The sequence below is a fragment of the Aquarana catesbeiana genome, linkage group LG05 (genome assembly GCF_042186555.1).
Source record: "Aquarana catesbeiana isolate 2022-GZ linkage group LG05, ASM4218655v1, whole genome shotgun sequence".
NCBI lineage: Eukaryota > Metazoa > Chordata > Amphibia > Anura > Ranidae > Aquarana > Aquarana catesbeiana.
Window position 1 is genome coordinate 453899280 of NC_133328.1, and position 24809 is coordinate 453924088.

At 42.5% G+C, this 24809-nt stretch overlaps 1 protein-coding gene across 6 annotated transcripts in view; it reads left to right on the forward strand.

Annotated features, from left to right (window-relative positions):
• The first annotated feature begins 2490 nt into the window (after positions 1–2490).
• SPIRE1 (spire type actin nucleation factor 1) overlaps positions 2491–24809 on the forward strand; it is a 260948-nt gene continuing 238629 nt past the window's right edge. For 3 of the 6 annotated variants that reach the window (XM_073631306.1, XM_073631307.1, XM_073631305.1), the window contains exon 1: positions 2492–2893. In XM_073631306.1, coding sequence (XP_073487407.1) covers positions 2656–2893 — 238 coding nt within the window. In that variant the 5' untranslated portion in view covers positions 2492–2655. Of the gene's footprint in view, positions 2894–24809 lie in introns of all 6 variants that reach the window. The other 3 variants (XM_073631304.1, XM_073631308.1, XM_073631309.1) reach the window with 3 other exon arrangements.

Below are 24809 nucleotides of genomic sequence, written 5' to 3' on the forward strand. Positions count from 1 at the left end.
GGTGCCCCGTTGAGCAGGATAAACAAACTGTACTTGAAAGTATCCTGGTAAGGCATAGTGGCATATAGGATGCTAGCAGTATCCTGGTAAGGCAGATGAAATGTAATGATTGTTCAGCAGGGTGTAAGTGCTCCTGCAAATGTGGGCACTGGTATGACAATTTTGCCTGAATACAGTGTCTTTGGGATTAAATGAGCTTGTATCCAATGGTACTACAAATACCAGAGATGTGAACAAAGACAATGGTGTCTGTATACAGTGTCTGGTGGTACTACAAATACCCGAGATGTGAACAAAGACAGTGGTGTCTGTATACAGTGTCCGGTGGTACTACAAATACCCGAGATGTGAACAAAGACAGCGGTGTCTGTATACAGCGTCCGGTGGTACTAAAAATACCAGAGATGTGAACAAAGACAATGGTGTCTGTATACAGTGTCTATATAATTAAATGGGCAGGTGCCCGCTCACCAAATACTGCAAAAGATGAAGCTGATGGTGATGAAAGTGACTTTACAGGCTCTCCCTCTGGTTCCTGACTCAGGGGATGGCGTTCAACCTCTGCCACGGCCTACCCGGATCAGCTACTGTGTGATTCAGATAGAGAAGAAACGGCCTCCAGGCTGCCACTGGATAGTAAAGCAGTGCTGTCCGCAGGTGCTCCAAAGATGCACGTGTGGTCACTCTTGTGCAGGCGGCAAATCAGCCTCAGCACTCCCCAACACAGAGCCCCTGCTTGCAGATCCAGGTCGCCGTCCCAAGAGAGCGATCTAGGCCTAGACCAGCCTTTTTATATCTTCTCCCAGCAGTCTGTTCTTTGCTCCTCAGTGGAAGTTGTATTCCGAAAACAGTGCAATCTCAATGTAAAACTTGAGTCCCGGAACTTTAATTCCCTGTATGCTTTGTATCCTGGTGTTAATCACTCTGCTGGCAGGATGTGATGACAGTCTTTGCTGCCACTAGAGGGAAACAGTTTCACTGCAGCAATGTTGCAAAGTGTCTTCTGATACTGCAGGTAAGATAGCTGGCTCCTGAGATAAAATCTTCTGGGGGTCAAGTGGTTAACAACTTGTTGACCGTACTATAGCAAAATGACGACAGCGTGGTCAAACAGTTCTGGGAGGGCGTCATATGACGTCCTCCTTTTATCATGCCTTCGGACACAGCTGATGACAGATCGGGGTAGAGCCAATCACAGCTGATCACAATGTAAACACACTTGCTGGTTATCAGCATAACTTTCCTGTGTGAAAGGCAGTGGTGGCCGCTCATAAGGGGGGCAGGCCCCCCCCGATCCATGCACTCGGCCCCTAATCTACATGCAGGGCGCCGGATGTATGGATTTCAGTTTTTTTTTTTTTTTTTTTTTAAGCACATGGTTAGAGCCTGAGGCTCTAAATGGCTTTAAAAAGGGTGGTCTCGGGGAGCAGCCAATTGTGTGACATTAGTGAATTTAATATTCGCTAATGTCTTCCTGTTTCTCTTCCTGGCCAATCAGGAAGCGGGTCCTAAGACCTGATTGACCAGGAGTCCTAAGATACAATTGGCCGCGAGTCCTAAGTCCTGATTGGCCGGGAGGAGAAGGGACTGCTGGGACTCGGAAGGAGATGCGGGGGGGGGACTGCAACCTGGATGGGGTAAATGCGACGCTGGTGGGGGGCCTGATGGGCAAGCAAAGGGGTGATCGATTGATTGTATGGTGGTTGGCTGGCCTTGATTGAGCACCAGCTGCACTGATGAAAGGGGAGCAGTGTTCTGATGATCAATGCAGCCCCAACAGTGTCAATCAGTGCCCAGCAGTGCTGCCAATTAGTGACCATCAGAGCCGCCCATTAGTGCCCATCACTGCCATGTATCAGTGCCCTTCAGTGCTGCCTATTAGTACCCATCAGTGTGTCCTATTGGCGCCCATCATTAACGCAAATCAGTGAGGGAGAAAAATTACCTGTTTGCTAAATTTTATAGCAAAAAGTAAGAAAAAAAATGTTTTTTAATTTTGTATTTGTTCTTTTTTCGTGTTTAGCAAAAAATAAAAAAAGCAAGGGGTGATTAAATACTACCAAAAGAAAGCTCTATTTGTGTTAAAAAAAAATGATACAAATTTTATGAGTACAGTGGAGCAGGACCGCGCAATTGTCATATAAGTGTGACAGCGCTGAAAGCTGAAAATTGGTCTGGGCAGGAAAGGGGTAAAAGTGCCCAGTATTGAAGTGGTAAAACCATGGGTGATCAGTGTATATTTCCAGCCCTCTGGCTGTATGTGTGAATGAGCCCCAGTGTTGCTGTGTGTACTCCTCCATCTGCTCCCCGGTTTAATAATAGTGATCAGTGTTGATGGGTCGGTAAGAGGTACCCCCTGTGGTGTGATGAGGGCACGCTTCCCTACTTCCCTCTATATACACCAACAAAGGATGATCGGTCTCCGGAGAGCTGACAATGAGCAGAGATGACAGACAGGCGGGGGGCGGGGACATTCACACGTCATGTGTCCATGATCTTGACAGACGGAGGGATCGGCCCCGCCCCCCGCCGTGACGTTTCCCTGGATAGGACGTCAGCGATCAGGGGCTTCCAGGCTCGGCTGGTCAGGCGGCCGGGGATGTTGGTGTTGCCGCATTCCCCGCACAGGAGAGGCGGGATGTACTGACCTCGGGGATGGCGGAATCTCCGGCCAGCCAGGCAGACAGCGGGATCGAGTCTCTGTCTCTGGAGGAGATCCTGGATCTATACAATCAGCCCATCAATGAGGAGCAGGCATGGGCTGTGTGCTACCAGTGCTGTGCGGCTCTACGGGCGGCCCCGGGCGACGGCAAACGGAGGAAGATTACCGGGGCCACCGAGATCCGGATTCGGAAGGATGGAGCTGTCACCGTCCGGGAGCGCCCCGGGACAGGTACGATCTGTCATTATTACCGGCCGATCTCTCATTATTACCCGCCGATCTGTCATTATTACCCGCCGATCTCTCATCATCGCCCACCTATGCCGCATTGCTGTACAATGTATACATAGAGCTCAGTTTGGATTCCCTCCTGTCATCCATTACCCCCCCCCCCCCAAAAAAAAGCATCCCCATCATCTCCCGTTATTTACCTTCTGATGTCACACCCCCACCCCGGCCAATCACAGCCCACCCTCACCCCACACTCTACTCCACCCACACTGGCACACCAGGGGTTAATCATCACCAAAATCATTCATCACCAAACCCTGCAGCCAGTGCCAGGACCCTCTCCCTGTGTGTATGACTACATGGTGTGTCACCGCTCATCCTCTGTACAACATTGTACATCATGTCTTCATTACATAGGGGAATGTCTTTAATACATGAGATAATCTGCATTCTGTACAGTGGTCTCCAAACTGTGGCCCCAGGGCCGGATATAACCCCTTTGCTCTGTCCGCCCCTTGGGGCGCTCGCTATTCCTCCCGCTGATAACAGACAACTATTCCTCCCAGTGATACCATCCATGGGGTACTGTTCCTCTCCCTAATGCCAGATGTACTGATGTTTACTCCCACTGATGCTGGAATCACGTGCCACTTGTTGTGGGGGATCACTTGTTGCGGGGGATCACTTGTTGCGGGGGATCACTTGGTGCGGGGGATCACGGTCCGTTTGGTGTGGGGATCATGTGCCTTTAGGGTACTTTCACACAACTTTGTTAAAAATACGCAATAAAAGTACATATGCGTTTTTTCTGGACTCCTGCCTCCAATCGCACATCTGTGAAACTTGAACACGCGACACCAAAAAACGCACCACAGGTGTGCTTTTGATGCGTTTTTCCATTCATTTCAATGGCGAGGTGCGGTTTTTAAACATGCACCAGAAATGCAGCATGCAGGAGTTTAAAAAAAAAAAACTGCCCCAAAGCGCCCTGATGTTTGAAAAGTTCCATATGATTTGAAGGGATACATTTTTCTTCCACTTTTTTTTTTTACCCCAAAAATACTTAAAAATAAAAAACTGTCCTTAGTACATGGGGTATGCCATGCCTTTGGTTCCTGAGATAACATCCCTTTAGTACATAGGATAACATGTCTTTAGCACATGGGATAACACATAGGATCCGATAGGCCCAATGCCAAATAATCTTTTTAGACGTACAATTGTGAATAAAATACTCGAACAGTGAAAATCTGTTAATATTCAGGTTCCAGGGCTATGGAGATAAAATAAATATACCCAGATCCCCTAACTAAAAGGTTTATATTTAAAGCTCGATGTGCAGAAGTCCTGAGATGTGTAGAAACCAGGAGCTGGACACAAATCTTCAGCCAGTAGGAAAAGTTGACCTGGGGTTCTCTTTAAAACAGGACCCCCCCCCCCCCCCCCAATACAAAAAGGTTGAGAAATCTAAGTGTAGTTGAACAAAAATGAGCACCAAACAAATGCCTTATTTCCACAATTGGCAACAAGAAAACAAGACATCCAACATGTTTCAGTGGTCCCAGATCGCCTTCATCAGGGCTCAAGATAATGTATCCAAGTGTTTAGGGGACAAAACGCAGAGCTCCTCTGGCTGGAGATGTTAGGAACAACAGTCAATAAATAAATGTGCCGGCGTCAGTGGGAGGATGACAGAGCTCCAAAACAATCCAGACATTTTTTGGTGCTCATTTTAGCTCAACAACACTTAGGCGGTTTGGACCGTACAGCATAAAAAACCAGGAATTTTATGGGCATGTGTGCAGCCCGCTGCCAGTCGTTGACAGGCTGAAATATGCGGCACCTGGGCATTGTTCCAAGTGGAGTGCCGTATGCCCAAGATGCATAAAGTCCACATTTGGAGCCAACCTCCCTGTATACAAGTATCGCTCGGCATCCAGCTGCAGTCTATTTCAGCCTGTCGTTGATTTTGACAGGCTGCTGGCAGCGGGCTGTTCAGTGCAGCCGTGCCTCCTGGGTGCCCAAAAATGCCTGCTTTTTACATTGTACAGGTCCAACCGCCTGCTGCAGAAGGCCTTAAAGAGAAATTAAAGGCAGATTTTCCTGAGTCATCTTCCAGGATGGCTTACAACAGGGATATGCAATTAGCGGACCTCCAGCTGCTTGCAGAACTACAAGTCCCATGATGCATAGCAAGACTTTGACAACCACAAGCATGACACCCAGAGGCAGAGGCATGATGGAACTTGTAGTTTTGCAACAGCTGGAGGTCTGCTAATTGCATATCCCTGGCTTACAAAAACGAGGCTCATGCCACCTATCACAGGAAACTCATGCGCCACAGCATAGAAGCATACATAGAGATTCAGTCCCCAGTTTGTGTTTCCTCCTGCCAGGACAGGTCACAGAACACTCTTTTTCATTTTTATTTTTTCATCATAAGACAGGGGCAGTGAACCTGGGGCATGTCTAATCCCTTGAGAACTGACACATGGGGGACCACCTTTCCCCTGTCTGAGCATATCTTCAGGTACCTGGTGGTAGTGATTTGACCCAGGAGGTTCTCCCCGGTGGGGCAGTGTGGCTTTGGTGGGGTTTCTGTGGACAAGGAGTGACTCCACTTTTTTTGGTTTTCGAGGGCGTGGCTCTTTTTGACATACAATTTTCAATTCTACCATTCCCGATAAAAGTGCTTGCCCATGGTGTACGAGATTAGCCTGGCTTTGGGTAAGGAGGTGCACCCCTCGAAACGCGTTAGCTGTACCCTGTGTTCTGTGCTTGTCCATGCACTGTGTTTATGGCCTTTTGTCAGTTACATTTTGTGAGTACTCACTTTTTACAAAAGTTTCTTATTAAATTATCTCTGGTAATGCACTAGGCATGTGCGCCTTCCATTTCTGTTTTCTTGTAGTTTCTTTCGGATTACCCCATCTGAGGAGGGCAGCATCTACCTAGTTCTGGGATACCATATATACCTTTTAACACCACCATTTTATCTGACATCTGTTACTCCTCACCTTGGAGGACCTATTAGCGCTGGAAGTGACAGGTTGTTTTTTTTTTTTTTTTTGTATCTAAACAGGTTTTTTTCCTTCATGCATAGATTGCATGAAGGTAAAAAAAAACCTTGAGCCTTTACAACCACTTTAACCTCTTGGTGCCGGAACTTCCCATCGCTTTAAGGGTTTTAGAATGCCGTGAGGTGTGTGGGGGGGGCGGGGGTGTTGATTTATGTGACTGCTATGATTGGCTGTCACGGCAATCGCATGATCGGAAAGCTCCTGATCGCAAGTAGCGATTTGAGCTTTCCATTAGCTGCTGGTAACAGTGCAGGGCGTGCGCTCTCGGCGCAGCTGTATTTACACGAATTCACGCAAATATGTGTCCGCTTGGCGCCAAGGCCCACCTGCCAAAAAGGCTGCATATTTGCGTCAAAACAAATAATGCTGCGCTGGTGTTAATAAATATATCCAACCACTTAGTGTATCAATTCTCCTGTGCAAATATGAGTGCCAGCATAATAACATGTGAATAAACAATAATATAATACATTCATATATATTCATTCATATATATTTCTTCTTATAATAAAATTAAATCCCGTGCTTAATATTTGCGTGCGGCCGGTGCCAAGGGGTTAAAGCCCATTGTGCAGGAAGCCCATCTTGAGTAATAAACATGCAGCCACCATAGAAGTGGCTGCAAATAGGCTACAGGAGATCGGCAGCACTGAGATGTGAAAATGTTTCATTTAAAAAAAAAAAAAAAAAAAGACAAATACAAAAAAAAAAAACCCACTGTATTCTAAAAATAGAATTGCCAGTTGTTTGACACACAGTGCTTTAGCAGACTAAATGTGATTAAAGGAGATGTAATCCCCAAGTGAATGACAAGGGAAGAAAATCCTGTTAATATTCCAGTGCCAAGACTATGGAGGGGGGGATAATAATAATATCTGGTTTCCCTATCAAAGAGAAGATTACCATTTCTTTATTCTCTGGGATGATGGTTATTTTGTATCCTTCACTTGGCTAGGAGAAGGATTGATCAGCAGACAGAATCCCTTTGTGTATGCAGTGCTTTGGGGTTTGTGTGGCCATTGGCTGCTATGAGGAGTAGGGGGCTATGTGTGGATGGAGTAAGTGGGATTAGGTGCTGTCATTGTAGAAGCAGGTCTATTGTTCTGTGATGAGATGGAAGGGGTAGTGTGGAGTGTTGGAGATCATCGCTCCGTGTGTTCGCTGTGTCGGCCTCTACTGTTATTCCTTGCCAGATCTGACTGTTGTGGGTGTGCAGCATTGCCCGCAGTAGTCCTAGGCAATGTAAACAGAGATAAGACCTTAACGTTGGTTACGTCTGCCCGCCACCTGAGGGTTACATGGTAGGATCAAGTGTACAACGTGCTGATCTGTTGACAGTTCATAGCTTTAACCTCTGTAGATGACAACAGAGGTCTGGCGTGCTACAAGACCAATGCAGATGCTGTGAAAATGCCAGTTGACAGCACATTATGGGAAGTAAATGAGATGGAAGGATTTCATGATTTAAGGAGGAAAGCCATGTTTTCCGATCGGCCTTCTTTAGCGAGGATGCAGCGACAGGGCTGCCGATTCGTGCTGATCTGCCATGAAATCTTCCATTCTCCATACGTTCTGCACCAAATTCTTGAGGATGTTGCTGGATTATGGCAAGTACAAGGGTCAGGGGAGTTATGCAGCGCTCTTGTGACTAAGCTCTAAGTACACAATTAGGTTTTCTTTATCAAATGTTAGGCCAGTTAAATGCAAAGCTATTCTTAGTAGCTTTTAATAGAGAAAGCAAGGCTTTATTTACTCATTTTATCCTTCTGGAACGTGGAACTCTATATATGGGGTCTATTTTTAAAAAGATTTGTTTAGCTATTTGTCCAACAAAACTAAATGTACATTTGTAGTGTGCGCATTAAAGTGGTTGTAAACTCACAAAAAAAATTAAATAAATAAATTTGCAAGACAGACATAATGAGCTAGTATCCATCGCATACTAGCTCATTATGAAATACTTACCTTAAATCATAGCTGTTGCAGCTGTCCCTGTACACCGCTGTGACCGGTGACATGTCTCCCAGAGTTATTTCTGGGCTCCGGCGATGTGATTGGCTGGAGCCGCGATGACATCACTCTCGCGCGGGAGCTGTCGGTCATGGCACAGCTCCAGAAGAAACCGCACGAGCGAGCCGTTTCTTCAGTGCGCATGTGCCGATGGCACATGCGGATACAGTGAATATCTCCTAAACGGTGCAAGTTTGAGATATTCACGGTACCTACAGGTAAGCCATATTCTAGGCAAAAGTTGTAGTACAGTGTTTAGGACCACTTTAAAGTATATGTAGACTGTCACCTTGGAAAACAACCCAGTCAGTTTAAAATAGAAATGAAAAGGCAAAATTATATGTGTGTGATGGATATATAAAAAAAAAAAAAAAATTATATATATGTATATAGATATATAATTTTTTTTTTTTTAAGTATCTCTATTATACATACACCCCCCCCCCCCCCTTCTTAGAGTTCACGTACCCTCTGATCTAAACTGCTCATGGAGGAGAAGCAGCAGCACACTGGTATTCCCAGTGAATGACTGTGCAGGAAGGAGGGGTGTCGGCACAAGTCTGATCATTGGAGTAGAGCAGGCTGAGTTCTCAGCACAGCCAGAAAACTGACCAAACTGTGCTGTTATGCCTAGTGAGGTCAGTTTTTGATAGGAAAGCAGGGTTTCTGGCTGGAACGCCAGGGATTTCACACAAAGGAAGCAATACAAAGAGAACAGGATACATTTTGATACCAGTACGTGGTACAGCAGGCACATATCAGGAATATGAAATTTTGCGTTGACATATTCTTTAACCAGCATTCATTTGTGAGTTTTAGGCCTCTTTAACACTTGTAGGTAGGGCCATTTGTGATTACCCACTGGAGAGCAGCGGGGATCCCTGCAATGAGCTGCGAGAAACCCCATTGTAAGCAAGGGGAACTAGGCAGAGCCCACAGCTAATTACAGACCTTTGCATGTAATCCCTCATCAGGCCCTGGACGCAGCGCTGGTTGGGTTCCCATTGCTTTCAGTAGGACTTTCCACCTGCAGCTAATCGCAGGGAATCTTGCAGGTATATGCGAATGTCCCATTGGCAGGTGTGAATGGGGCCTTGTTGATTATTTTTTGCTCATTAGTTTTAGGCTGGGTTCATACTGTTGTGAATTGGATGCTGATTTTCACGCATCCGATTTGCATGTCAGGAGCCTGTGACCGGCTCTCACCTCTCCGGAGCGAATTGCACAGGGGTCCTCTGCATCTTCTGGTCTGTTTCAGGTGCAAATTCAGGCAAAAATTCAGACCAAAATCGGACCTGAAATGGTGAACAGGGACGCACCGGACCCCTGCTGTGAGCCGCTTCGTACCCCAGTGTGAACTCAGCCTTAGGGATTTTTTGCACAGTGTATAAAACTGTGGCTGTTGTGATAAGGGGGCACAAATCAATGTTCTTAAAGGCACAGTCCACTTTTTGCAAAAATAAATAAATACATTACACAAAATGAATTTAAATAAAATGTGCATTTGTTAAATGTTTGAAGTTTGTGAAGCATTGCAGCCACGAACATGGGTTTGCAGATGCAATGCACAGGCAATGATTTACATCACAGCTCCATATGGAAGAACAGACCTTCTGCTATGGACCTCAAATGGACTGCAAATTAACTTGTTGCAGCACAATCTGTGAATTTCTCTGTTGCAGTGCCAGATGTGCGAGGTGCTTGTGAATGGATGATATGACTGTGGAGCCACACAACAGACACACTAATTGCAAATAATAACAATAGGCTGATTCAGGGAGAGCCACCCCTTGATTTAGCTAAGTGTGTGTGTGTGTGTGTGTGTGTGTGTGTGTGTGTGTGTGTGTGTGGGGGGGGGGGGGGGGGGGGAGGGAATGCAACCATGTTTCCTGTTCTTACCTTAATATGGGTCTAACCTAGAGTTGCCACCTTATCCCTTTGAAACCCGCTGAACACATATTGATTACACAGGTTCTGTGGCTGATTAAGGTGGTAATTAAACTCACTTGGTGCCTTATCTGCATTAAATTAGTCTCAGAACCTGTGTAATTCATTTGTGTTCGGGTTTAAAGGAATGAGGTGGCAACCCTAGCCTAACCTAAAACATGACCTCAAAAGTAGACTATGCCTCTCAGGTATTTTCTCTGATGGTCGAATTTTTTTTTTTTTTTTAGGCTATTTTCTCTTAGGATCGAATGTTCTTGAGGTATCAAGGTCCATTCACTTACTGGCGTTTTTCTGCACATGATCAATGCCAGTCACCCCAAGGGCACATAAAAAACAATAGTTTTCTGTGTGTCCTGTTGTACATTATAATGCCGCCTGCAGGTTGGTTGCAATGTGCTGTGGAAAAATGCAAACATGCAAGGGAACTCACCTGAAGTCATCTGTTTTCACACCACAGCTCACTATGTATGACATTTTTTTTAAATTCTTTATTTTGTGAAAGGCCTAGGTTAAAGTGGAATTAAACTTTGAACATTACATTTTATCTAAAGGTAAGCCTATAAATCGGGCTTACCTATAGGTAGTTTGAACATCTCCTAAATGTGCACCGTTGAGGAGATATTTACTGAACATGCAGCCAGTCACTGGCGCTTGCGCTTTGAAGAAACGCTCAGACGTGCCATGCCTTCAGAACCCTGTTCTGTGAACGGTGGCTCCCGCACGCATGCGCGAGAGTGACCTTATCTCGGCTCCAGCCAGTCACAGTGCCGGAGTCCGCGAACCTGGAAGCAAGACGGGTGAAGATGAAAGTGGCCTCCAGCGATGGCATCGCTTGAATGCTTCATTTTCAGGTAAGTTTCACATAATGTGCTAGTTTGCGATGCATACTAGCACAATTATGGCTTTACCTTGCAGGTAAAAAAAAAAAAATCTACAGTCTCTAAATAATCATTTTGACATTTTCAATAAAGTTGAAAAAAGAAATTAACCCATTCCATGTGTTGTAACAACTCAAGGCACCTGCACACAACAGACACTAGGCAACATAGGGAATGTTACAGTTGTGCTTTGAAAGACCACTTAAGCCCTGGTTCACACAGGGGCGGCACGACTTGCAGGTCGCCTCACCAAGGCGACCGACACGACTACCATGGCGACTTGCAAAACGACTTCTGTATAGAAGTCTATGCAAGTCGCCCCAAGTCACCCCCAAAGTAGTACAGGAACCTTTTTCTAAGTCGGAGCGACTTGCGTCGCTCCTATCAGAATGGTTCCATTATACAGAACGGGAGGCGACTTGTCAGGCGGCTAGGTCGCCTGACAAGTCACCCCTGTGTGAACCGTGCATAATGGTAATCTTTGCATTTTTTTGCAATATTTGCTTGAATACTGATGCATTTTCACAGCAATTGTTTTTTTTTATAAATTGACCCCTTTGTGTACGGCGTCTTGTCAAATTCCATGTAAAATATACTATAGATTTCTGATCTGTATGGGTACCTTTCTATCTACAGGATACAGTAATTTTCCAACAACGTTGAGATTCACTTTTTTTTTTTTTCCTGTCTTATTGTTTTAATTGATCTTCCCTGCAGTATATGGGTTGTAGTAGTGAAGAGGGTACTGTACAGTAGAATGAAGAAAAATGTGCTGTGTCAGATATCTTCCAGCCTAGTCAATGTTCATCAAGAGCTTTGGTGACTGTAATTGGTTTATTTAAAGTGAACCTTTCACCACGAAGCAAAGGAGACGCTACCACTATGCCCGTTTGTGTGTGGACGTAGGTGCTGGATGGAGATAGCTTACTCTCCCCAAAAAGCAAAGAAAATGGGCACACTGTGATGTCAACATCTTATAAAACTTTATTGTTACAGACAGTTACATAGAAACCATAGCAGGCACCACAAGAGGTGTATGTATTTCTCTGTGCTTAAATGTCGTCAATGGTCACCAGAAAGCTGGTACTTCAGCATATGAGGGAAAACTGAACACTTCCTCCCGCTCCACACAGTGTAATGCTTGGTACCTGCGCACCATTTGTCAGACCCCTGCCCTGTCATGGGGAGCATTAGCAGGCCTGAGCAAAATTGGACTTAATTTAAAACTTGCACCGGAATTTTAATCGCACACATAGGTTGGACTTGATGGACTTGTGTCTTTTTTTTTTTTTTTTCAACCTCACCTACTATGTAACTATTACCATAGTAAACGTGTGCTAACAGTGGACATGCAAACAGGATGTGGGAGCACTGTCCAATCAGCAGGTGGGTGTATAGTTGAACAACAAAATGACAAGAAGGGCGCAACAGCCTTGCCCATAACTTTTTTTTTTTTTTAAGGTGATGTACAAGGCTGTTGAACCCTCCTTGCTTTTTTGTCATTTGGAAACAATTGGAATAGGGCAGCAAAGCTCTGGAGCACAGCCTGTTGCCGTATTGAAGATTATGGCCATCAAGCCCCTTGCCTCTAGAGCCGCCTGCATCTTCATACATTTTAGTGCCAATGTGGTGGGGTTTATTTGGCGGGTGAGTGTTATTAACCAAACTGTGTTACTACACTGGAGTTCAGCACCATGGCTGGGCTGTCTGGCAGGGTTACCTGATTAGTAAGGCAGGGTGAAAATTGATCTTTTCTTGGCATGTAAAATGCTTCCAGTATTGGATTTTGATTGTTTTATTTGCTGATTTCTTGGAGTTTGGCTTGCAACCAGTTGTGGTAAAAATGTCAACTAAAATCAGGTTGCTGTGGAAAACATTTCAGCTTTTCTTTCCTCCGGTTTTTATAGGAGCTTTTTTTTTTTCTCTTAAAACCATACTAGGAATTTCAAAAAAAACTGTGATACATGAGCAACATTTCATTCAACTGTATTCAAAACCTACACTTACCGGCCACTTTATTGGGTACACCTGCTCAATTGCTTGGTAACACAAATTACTAATCAGCCAATCACATGGCAGCAACTCCATGCATTTAGGCATCTAGACGTGGTGAAGTCGACTTGCTGAAGTTCAAACTGAGCATCATAATGGGAAAGAAAGGGGATTTGAGTGACTTTTTGAATGTGGCATGGTTGTTGGTTCCAGATGGGTTGTTCTGAGTATTTCAAAAACTCCTAATCTAGTGGGATTTTCACACACAACCATCTCTCGAGATTACAGAGAATGGTCCAAAAAAGAGAAAATATCCAGTGAGCGGGGGTTTTGTGGACGAAAATGTCTTGCTGATGTCAGGAGAATGGGCAGACTGGTTTGAGATGAAAGGCAACAGTAACTCGATAAACTATTCATTACAACCAAGGTATGCAGAATACAATCTCTGAACGCACAACTCATCGAACTTTAAAGCAGATGGGCTACAGCAGCAGAAGACCACACCGGGTGCCACTTTTGTCAGCTAAGAACAGGAAACTGAAACTACAATTTGCGCAGGCTCACCAAAATTGGACAATAGAAGATGGGGAAAACTGTTGGCTGGTCTGAGTCTCGATTTCAGCTGCAACATTCAGATGGTAGGGTCAGAATTTGGCGTAAACAGCATGAAAGCATGGATCCATCCTGCCTTCTATCAACAGTTAAGGCTGGTGGTGGTGATGTAATGGTGTGGAGGATATTTTCTAGGCAAACGTTGGGTCCCTTAGTACCAATTGAACATAATTTAAAGGCCACGGCCTACCTGAGTATTGTTGCTGACCATGTCCATCCCTTTATGACTACAGTGTACCTATCTTCTGATGGTTACTTCCATAATGCACCATGTCACAAAGGTCAAATCACCACACCACTGGTTTCTTGAACATGACAATGAATTCGCTGTACTCCAATGGCCTCCACAGTCAGCAGATCTCAATCCAATAGCGCACCTTTGGGATGTGGTGGAATGGAAGATTTGCATCATGGGTGTGCACATGACAAATCTGCAGCAACTGCGTGATGCTATCATGTCAATATGGACCAAAATCTCTGAGGAATGTCTCCAACACCTATGCCGTGAAGAATTAAGGTGGTTGTAAAGGTTGTAAAGGGGGGTCCAACCTGATACTAGCAAGGTGTACCTACTAAAGTGGCCAGTGAGTGTATATTAAATGTATATTTTTCTTATCATTGCATTTTAATAGTTTGGATAATACAGTAAAATATTTTTTTATTGGATGTTTTTGGATGTTTTTTTATTATTGTGTGTGTTTTATGGAAGAAGAAGGTTTATTCAAAGTCCCATTTTCCTACATGGACTTTCTTCACATTCCAATTTACTTTTAGGGATGATGCGTACCAGTGCTATTGTTTTATAAATAAGTATTGAACTGGGTTTTGATATTTGGAATGTGGTGAAAAAACGCTCCGGTGTGAGTGGGGGGACTTAAAACGTGTTGTGGTCCAATGGCAGTCCATTAAACTGAAACCCAACACTCGTCAACATGTGCACTAAACCATGCCAGGTAGCTGAATGGACCCTCTAAGACATATTCATAAGATTACTTGCAACAACATTTTCTGTTGAATAAATATATAAAAAAGACTATATATTCCTATTAAGTAACACCCAACTTCTGTGCAGTATTGTGGTGTGATGTTTGCTGTAATGGTCAGCATCCCCAGGGTTAAAAAAATAGGATGAAGGCCTCTTTGTGGGCCCTTGAACATGTTTGGTGGCACAGCAGTCAAACTGTTTTGGTAACATAGCAGCGGTTTAGGCAGTTTATTTATTTATTTTTAGGAATCAGCAGATCCCCCGGTTTGTTTTCCAAGGCCTGGACAATAGCCGTCTGTGTACATTCATAGAAAGGGATGTTGTCAGGAGGGGATTGTGCTTGGGGAATTGTGAGGGAACATTCAGGCTTTGTGCAGTAACTGGAAGAGGGGAAGGGAGCAGTGTAGCCCAGACTAGCAATCTGCTGGCTACTGAGGGGGACATAAAGATGAGTCCCACTGCTTCTGTGTATGTGCACAGCATGACCCCAATGTTCATTTGAGAATTTCTTCTTTTCTATGAGATCTTTGTAAACATTTAGTAGTAGTAGTAGTAGTAGTAGTAGTAGTAGTCTGGACAAACTGAGATATTAGAATACGATGAGGTGTTGAGATGATTAATACAATTGGGCTTTACACACTTTCTCTAAAGTGGTTGTAAACCTCAGACATAAAATACGAACAAAGCCTATCCCTCTATAGTGTGTACTTGTCTGAATCCAGAGCAAAAAGTGTGATTTCTGTCTGCTGCTTTGTCTCTTCTGCATTAAAGTTACTTCCCTTGACTCGATTGTAATTGATTTATTCATGTTTATGAATTGCATATAGTGTTAGATGGGCCCACAATTAGTCTGTTTTATAATATAAACTTTTAATCATTCTTAACTAGTATTTTCTTAGGGGTAGTTCACATCCATGTATACAATATATGTTGGAATTAGAATTTATTTATTTCAGGTACTTATATAGCGTCATCAATTTACGCAGCGCTTTACATATACATTGTACATTCACATCAGTCCCTACCCTCAAGGAGCTTACAATCTAAGATCCCTAACTCACATTCATACATACTAGGGACAATTTAGACAGGATCCAATTAACCTACCAGCATGTCTTTGGAGTGTGAGAGGAAACCGGAGTACCTGGAGGAAACCCACACAGGCACAGGGAGAACATGCAAACTCCAGGCAGGTAGTGTAGTGGTTGGGATTTGAACCAGCAACCCTTCTTACTGCTAGGCAAAAGTGCTATCCACTACACCACTGTGCCGCCCTAATTTAAATGTGAGAATTTAAATGTGAGTTCTCAAGTCACCCCCTGTACTTTGCTACAATTGTATTACATCTAGGACAGTTATTTTTGGGTAAACTTTAACTATTCTTTTAGTGTCTCCTTTAAATTAGGAATTTACCCTCTTTAAAGAAAGTTTGGATGAGGCCTTTTTCTGTTTGGTGTATTAATGGTTAATGGCACAAGTGGCCAGTTTCTTACCAATTGTGCCATTGGATTGGAGTTTGTTATTAGAATTGGCACACTTAAAGTAGAGCTCCACCCAAAAGGGGAAGCTCTACTTGTTCACAACTGCCACATTTGACACTTTTTTTTGGGGGGGGGGGGCAGGGAGCAGATACCGGGTTTTATACAGGTACCCACTCCCACTTCTGGGTAATATAGCCGATCAGCGATCTACCTGCATTTCGGGCCCCACCTTGCTGCCTTCTGAGACAGAGACACACACACATCCCAGAAGACGCGGGACCAATCAGAAAGCGCAGTGCGACATGTCCAGTGGTAAACTGGGCCTGGCTGTGAAGCCTGCTGTACCAGTTTCCCTTACATACAATGCCGACGCCTGCACTCAAAGCCGTAATTATCTCACATATATATTATTCTTTTTATAGCCAAATTTACCACCCTAACTCCTCCCACAGCTTTTACACTACATAGACAGTAATATACCGAAACGTGCGGATTGTTCCCTATTGGTGTGGAACGTTTCACCGAATGGTTCACGAAATATCGTTGTTTTGGCGGCGAAATTGGTCCCATGGGAATGCTGAAAAATCAGGACATGATTTCTAAACTGCCGCCACTCCCTCATTTTCAAGCCCACCTACACAAATCTTATATCAAAACGTTCAGCTATCCCTGCTGCCACTAAACATGTCCACGGCTAAGCCATAGTCCTGATCATTTCCACAATATGACAATTTGTTTGCAACTCACACCGTCCATTGACATTCATTGAAACTACACTCTAGCCACTTCAGATTTGAAGGGCAATATCTAAACTGTGACTGTGCCTTCATTTTTAATATTTCAAAGACATACTATGTATCAAAATCTAGGTCTGGGTCTTGTGATTCTCGCAATATAAAGCTCTTCGTTGTAGGATTTATAGTTTTTAAAATTCGACTGTTTGAAGTACTGCACAGCTATTACAGCTATCATGATATTGTGTATTGAGTAGTGGTTGTGAAGCATAAACAGGGCATGAGCGTTGCCAGGAAACAGTGGTTGTAAACATTGATTATCATCAAACTGATAGCACACCTTCACCTCCATTCTACGTCAAGATGCTGAGACCCCCCAAATGCATGTGGTCATACCTTCATCTGCTAGGCTTGATAATGCTGCTAATGTTTTTATAAATGTATGTTTTAATGTAACTGTTAAGCACTTTGGGCAACAACGTTGCAATTAAATGTGCTATATAAATAAATACGAGTTGAAATGCATTTCTCGCTCTATCAAGCTTGTCATGTGCACTTTTTAAATTTGATCAATCAATTGGTTAGTGTAATGTTTACTATCTTTACTCACTCCAAACACTCCACACGGTTCCTCTGCCCACTCCATAAAGTTACTCTGCCCAGTCCAACCTTTCCACAGTTACTCCAGCCACTCCAACCACACAACAGTTACTCAGTTGTAGACTACTGGTGGAGGCAAGAACGCTTCACACAATTTCCCCAGAAATTGTAGCTTTTCTAGGTGGTCTTCCTATGCAAGAATGCTTCATTTAATCCAGTTTGGAATAAGGCTGTAACAAAATGTGGATAAAGTGAAGCGCTGTGAATACTGTCCAGATGCACTGTATAAGGTTTTCTGTAAGCTCAAAAAATACACAGATGGCTGCCAATGTCTATGCAGTAATTGACCCTATGGCCTTTATTTGCAGCACTCTGCCCATAAATCTAGTGCACTTTCAGCTGTATATTCCTCCAAGAGTGAGAAACTGAATATTTGTCCTGTATATTGAATTGTATCCCAGAGAGACAGTAAATGACTTTTTATCATATGCTTGCAGAGATCCTATTACCTCTAGGATCAATCTTTACCTAAAAGCTGAACTCCAGGAATTTTATTTTTTTAATTTACATTTGGTCCAGCTCGGTTACATGTAGTTCCTCATATCTCACATCCAGAGGGCTGCTGGAGATGCAGAAATTCACTGCAGTAGCTTGTATTACATACATTCAGCACTGGTCACCTCCGAGTGCTGCTGGAGCATCTTGCTGCCTGTATAGTGAACACTGAGGGGTACTCGCTGGGCACCTCCACCAGTCAGAGAATTGGAGTATTTTTTTTCTTTCACTTGAATTTTATTAGCAAAACGTCAACCGGTATGACCTTGAGGCCGCGTGACGTTCAGTCACATTGGGATATAGGAAATCTAAAATATATTTTAAAATAAAAATAAGACGGGGGATAATGATTCTATTTCAAAGGCAGTCAATGTAATTCATGAATCATACAAACGTACTGATAAGGTAATGTCCATAAGAGACTGTGCGTTGATATTTAGATCCTCAAAATTGACTTATTGTGTTTTATCTACTGTTGAGTTAGGGCCATTAATATGATTATAATAGGGGCAGTGAATGCAATTCACTCCCTACACTTAAGTGTTTGTTACCCCAACACTACATATTCCTGATGTGTCTGCTGTACCATGTACTTGTATGAGAATGTATCCTGTTTTCATTGTATTGCTTCCTTTGTGTGAAATCCCTAGCCAGTCCCTGTGCTTTCCTATTAAAAACTGGCCACACTAAGCAGAAGAGCACACCATGATCACGTCTATAGCTATGCTGGGAACTCAACCTGCTCTCCTGCAATGATCAGATTTGTCCTGACACCCCCCCCACTGCACAGCCATTCACTGGGACGCTCAGTGTGCTGCTTCTCCTCCCTCAGCTCTTATGCAGCTGAGAACAGAGAGAATGTGATCACTTCTAAAAAGGGGGGGAAAAGGTGTGTGTGTGTGTGTGTGTGTGTGTGTGTGTGTGTGTGTATATATATATATATATATATATATATATATATATATATATATATATATATATATATATAGATAGATAGAGCTATCTATATAGCTATTATTTGGGAAACATACAAAGCTTTCCTCTGTGGACACCTAATAAAAATTGCTTCCCAAAAATAGAGAACGAAACTGGCATAAAAAATAACTAGAAGAACAATATACTAGAGCTTTTGAATCTCACAAACTTCACCCCTCAAATGCCAAGAAAATTTATCTTGATAAAAACTAGTACAGAACTTAATTTGTGTCTATCCAATTCCTCTAAAAAAAAAAAAAAACAATTACGCTTGTCTAATCAAAAATTCTATACCCAAAGTAATAAACCAGGGACTATATTGGCCAAATGTCTACGTCACTTTTCATCTTATCTAAAACAATTCCTGTTTCTCTACCGATTGAAATCCTAGATGAATTTCAATGTAATCCTTTCCCAGTTATATTGCTATTCCAATAAGTTTCCAAAACATCAAGCTGATGCCCTTTTTCATAATTTACATCTCCCAGCTATTCCTACTGAAGCCCATTCTACTCTATGCGCAGACATTTCGTTTTCTTCGTTCATACTTGCAGTCAAATGTTAAAGTCCACAATCGCCCAGGTCCAGATGGTTATACAGCTCTGTTTTAAACAAAACTTTCTGATCTTCTTGTTCCACATTTACAGCTTACTTTCAACAATCTTAAATTGGGCAACACATTTTTCCCCTGACTCCTTAAAAGTAAATCTAGTTATGCTTCCTAAATCTAATACCGACCCTCACTCTTGGTCCAATTACAGATCTCTCTCTCTCTCGCTCTCGCTCTCGCTCTCGCTCTCTCGCTCTCGCGCTCTCGCTCTCTCGCTCTCGCTCTCTCGCTCTCGCTCTCGCCAAAATATTAGCAAATAGACTGAATTCCTTCATAGGTAAAATAATACACAAAGATCAAGTAGGTTTCGTCCCTTTTTTAAGAGGTGCAGGAGACGGCATACGCAGGACAATCCAAACGATACACTAAGCAAATTCCTACTCTAAATCTGTGATATTACTCTCTCTTGACATCCGTAAAGCATTTGACTCCATCTCTTGGGATTACATCTTCTATACTCTTTGTAAATGGGGCTTTAAAGAACAATTCCTTTCCTGGATCTCAGCCCTATATATCCATCCATCTGTTTCTATAAAATATGCGGGTTATATTTCTAACTCCTTTCCGATTTCGTCTAGGCACTAGACAGGGCTGGCCTCTTTCTCATATTTTATTCATCTTAGCACTTGAACCTTTAGCAATAGCTATTCATGGACTTCAACTATCTACTTTTCCATCACAAGCTAATGATGTTCGCCGACGACATTTTATTCTGCATTTCATCTCCTCATACTTCACTTCCTAATCTCTTTACTTTACTAAAAAGCTTTAGTAGTATCCCCAATCTACAAATCAATGAATCAAAATCTAAAACTCTTTTAACATTACCTTATCTACCACTCACCTTCAAACTGTTAAAAATAATTATCATTTTACCTGGCCCGATTCTTTAACATATTTTGGAGTCAAAGTAACCTCAAAATTCAACTCCCTTTTTAAAGCCAATTATCCACCTTTGTTTAAATCCTTGGCCTCTTTCTCTCTCCTCGTTTGGTAAAATTCATGCGATTAAAATGACTTCTCTGCCAAAGTTGCTATATTATTTTAAAGTTCTACCTGTCCCTATTCCTAGTAAACAACTTCATTCACTACAATTTAAAAATTTTACAATTCATTTGGAGACACCACAAACAGACTCTTGTCTTTTACTCTCTACCGTACTCATCTTAAAGGGGGGCTTAGCTGTACCCTCCCTTAAACATTATTACAGCATCTCTCAAAAGTAAGTACACCCCTCACATTTTGGTAAATATTTTATTGTATCTTTTCATGTGACAACACTGAAGAAATGACACTTTGCTAAAATGTAAAGTAGTTAGTGTACAGTTTGTATAACAGTGTAAATTTGCTGTCCCCTCAAAATAACTCAACACACAGCCATTAATGTCTAAACTTCTGGCAACAAAAGTGAGTACAGCCCTAAGTAAAAATGTCCAAATTGGGCCCAATTAGCCATTTTCCCTCCCCGGTGTCATGTGACTTGTTGGTGTTACAAGGTCTCAGGTGTGAATGGGGAGCAGGTGTGTTACAGTTTGGGTTCATTGCTCTCACTCTCTTATACTGGTCACTGGAGGTTCAACATGGCACCTCATGGCAAAGAACTCTCTGAGGATCTGAAAAAAAGAATTGTTGCTCTACATAAAAATGGCCTTGGTTATAAGAAGATTGCCAAGACCCTAAAACTGAGCTGCAACACGGTGGCCAAGACCTTACAGCGGTTTAACAGGACAGGTTCCACTCAGAACAGGCCTTGCCATGGTCGACCAAAGAAGTTGAGTGTACGTGCTCAGCATCATATCCAGAGTTTGCCTTTGGGAAATAGACGTATGAGTGCTGCCAGCATTACTGCAGAGGTTGAAGGGGTGGGGGTGAGCCTGTCAGTGCTCAGACCATATGCCGCACACTGCATCAAATTGGTCTGCATGGCTGTCAACCTAGAAGGAAGCCTTTTCTAAAGATGATGCACAAGAAAGCCCACAAACCGTTTGCTGAAGACAAGCAGACTAAGGACATGGATTGTCCTGTGGTCTGATGAAACCAAAATAAACTTATTGGGTTCAGATGGTGTCAAGCGTGTGTGGCGGCAACCAGGTGAGGAATACAAAGACAAGTGTGTCTTGCCTACAGTCAAGCATGGTGGTGGGAGTGTCATGGTCTGGGGCTGCATGAGTGCTGCCAGCACTGGGGAGCTACAGTTGATTGAGGGAACCATAAATGCCAACATGTACTGTGACATACTGAAGCAGAGCATAATCCCCTCCCTTCAGAGACTGGGCTGCAGGGCAGTATTCCCACATAATGACCCCAAACACACCTCCAAGATGATCACTGCCTTGCTAAAGAAGTTGAGGGTAAAGGTGATGGACTGGCCAAGCATGTCTCCAGACCTAAACCCTGTTGAGCATCTGTGGGGCATCTTCAGATGGAAGGTGGAGGAGCGCAAGGTCTGTAACATCAACCAGCTCCGTGATGTCATCATGGAGGAGTGGAAGAGGACTCCAGTGGCGAACTGTGAAGCGCTGGTGAGCTCCATGCCCAAGATGGTTAAGGCAGTGCTGGAAAATAATGGTGGAAACACAAAATATTGACACTTTGGGCCACATTCGGACATTTTCACTGAGGGGTGTACTCACTTTTGTTGCCAGCGGTTTAGACATTAATAGCTGTGTGTTGTTACTTTGAGGGGACAGCAAATTTACACTGTTATACAAGCTGTACACTCACTACTTTACATTGTAGGAAAGTGTCATTTTTTCAGTGTTGTCACATGAAAAGATATAATAAAATATTTACAAAAATGTGAGGTGTGTACTCACTTTTGTGAGATACTGTATCTAGCTGCACAGATATCACAACTTGCTTCTTTGCATACTACTTATGAACGCCCCATTTGGACATGCCTAGTACAAATGGCCTGTTCCCCTCTCCTCATATACAACCTATTATGGACGCCTCCATCCTTTCGTTCCAAAATTTTTGATCCTTCACTTAAACACCTTCTTCAAACATGGAACTGTTTAATACTATGTATTCTTTCCCCACATCTACCATTATTTGGAATACATGACACCCCTTCCTTACCCCCACCCCCAGCTTATGGAAATCCTCTTGCATTCCGCTGGTGGCGGTTCAAAAAAAAAAAAAAAAAAAAGTGTGTATATGTATGTGTGTGTGTGTGTGTGTGTGTGTGTGTGTGTGTATATATATAATATATATATATATACACAGGTTGAACCCACATTGTAAAGGCCTAGTGTCTGCTCTCTACGCGCCCTTTACAAATTCCCTAGGTCCACATAAACTTGCCTACATGGGAAAAATGGGAACATTATCTTGAATCCACCTTGGTTATACAGGAATGGCAATCTACAGTATATGGCTGGCAACCTTTTAAATAGCCACTTAATCAGTTAATATACTTGCTCAAGAAAATGCTAATAAATTAATGTCCCTTTTGGTACATGACCCTGGATCGCATATCCACTTTTAATCCTGATACTTCACCTCATTGCTTCCAAGGCTGTACTGGCCGTGGTACTTTATTATATATTTGGTGGACGTGTCCTGTAGCTTCTCGTTTCTGGACCAAGATTTATGATTTAATATGTTCAATTCTTCATATCACTCGTTAAAAACCCTTGGGCTGCTCTCCTACACAAAGCTATTCCACATTTAAATATCAATAAACGAAAGCTGGTGGGATTTGTATTCTTGGCAGCGAGACAAACATTAGCCAAAGCATGTAAACAGAAATCGATACCCTTCTCTAAAGTCAAACAACGTCTCTTTGGTACTATGGTTCACAAAAAATTGACCTCTATCCTCACCGATAACCACACTAAATCCTTAAAAATATGGGAACTGTGGCTTGATTATATCAAATACTTGAATATTGATCATTCCCTACTTTCTCTCTGACCAAATGTTCCAACTACTACTGTCTACACCAATATTGGTTCCACATGGGGATTACATCCTTCTTGTTTCATTCTTACTAACCCCTCCCACTTTTCACTACTTTCTTTTTATCCACTTCCTTATATATATTTTTTATGATCCTAATTTACCTGACCTCTACGACTTGGATCTTCTCTGTTTTAATTTTACATTTTTTACTTTGTTATATATTGATCTTATTCATAAAATTGTATGATACGTTTAATACCGTATTACTTCTCGCCAGTTGTTATGTTATTTGTCATTCTAATATTCTAAAACTGGTATTTATTTTTTTTTTGAAACTCAATAAAATTAAATCAAACAAGATGGCAATTAAATGAGACCTAATACTCTTTGCTTCAATCAAATTTAAAGAAAAATAATGTAAAATAAAAAAAATTAACATTACGTTATATTAGGGTCTTTTTTTTTTTTTTTTTTTTTTTCTCGCCGATACCCATTACCAATACCTACTGCAATTTTTTTGTTTACACTTCAGCTGTCAGCAATGGTACAAAGCATTGAAAAGTTATTTTACAAATGAAATTAATTTCATCCTTATGCTTGTCTTCAGCAAACTGTTTGCGTCTTTCTTGTGCATCATCTTTAGAAGAGGCTTCCTTCTGGGACGACAGCCGTGCAGACCAATTTGATGCAGTGTGCGGTGTATGGTCTGAGCACTGACAGGCTGACCACCCACCCCTTCAACTTCTGCAGCAATGCTGGCAGCACTCATACGTCTATTTCCCAAAGACAACCTCTGGATATGACGCTGAGCACGTGCACTCAACTTCTTTGGTCAACCATGACGAGGCCTGTTCTGAGTGGAACCTGTCCTGTTAAACTGCTGTATGGTCTTGGCCACAGTGCTTCAGCTCAGTTTCAGGATCTTTGCAATCTTCTTATAGCCTAGGCCATCTTTATGTAGAGCAGAAAATCTTTTTTTTTAGATCCTCAGAGTTCTTTGCCATGAGGTACCATGTTGAACTTCCAGTGACCAGTATGAGAGAGTGAGAGTGATAACACAAAATTTAACACAACTGCTCCCCATTCACACCTGAGACCTTGTAACACTAATGGATTACATGACATCCGGGAGGGAAAATGACTATTAGGGCCAAATTTTGACATTTTCATTTAGGGGTGTACTCACTTTTGTTGCCAGCGGTTTAGACATTATTGGCTGCGTGTTGAGTTATTTTGAGGGGACAGCAAATTTACAGTTGTGTGTGTGTGTGTATATACAAGCTGTACACTCACTACTTTACATTGTAGCAAAGTGTAATTTCTTCAGTGTTGTCTCATGAAAAAATAGAATAAAATATTTACAAAAATGTGAGGGGTGTACTCACTCTTGTGAGATACTGTATATCGCAGGAAACCATATACAAAGTTAAATCTTTTTTACTGTTTGACTCTTAGTTTTGTCAAAGGAACTCGTTGGTAAATATTTAAACAAAAGAGTTGCTTGACTTGAATTCTAATTATGTTTGTAGAAATAATGAGCAATTATGACTA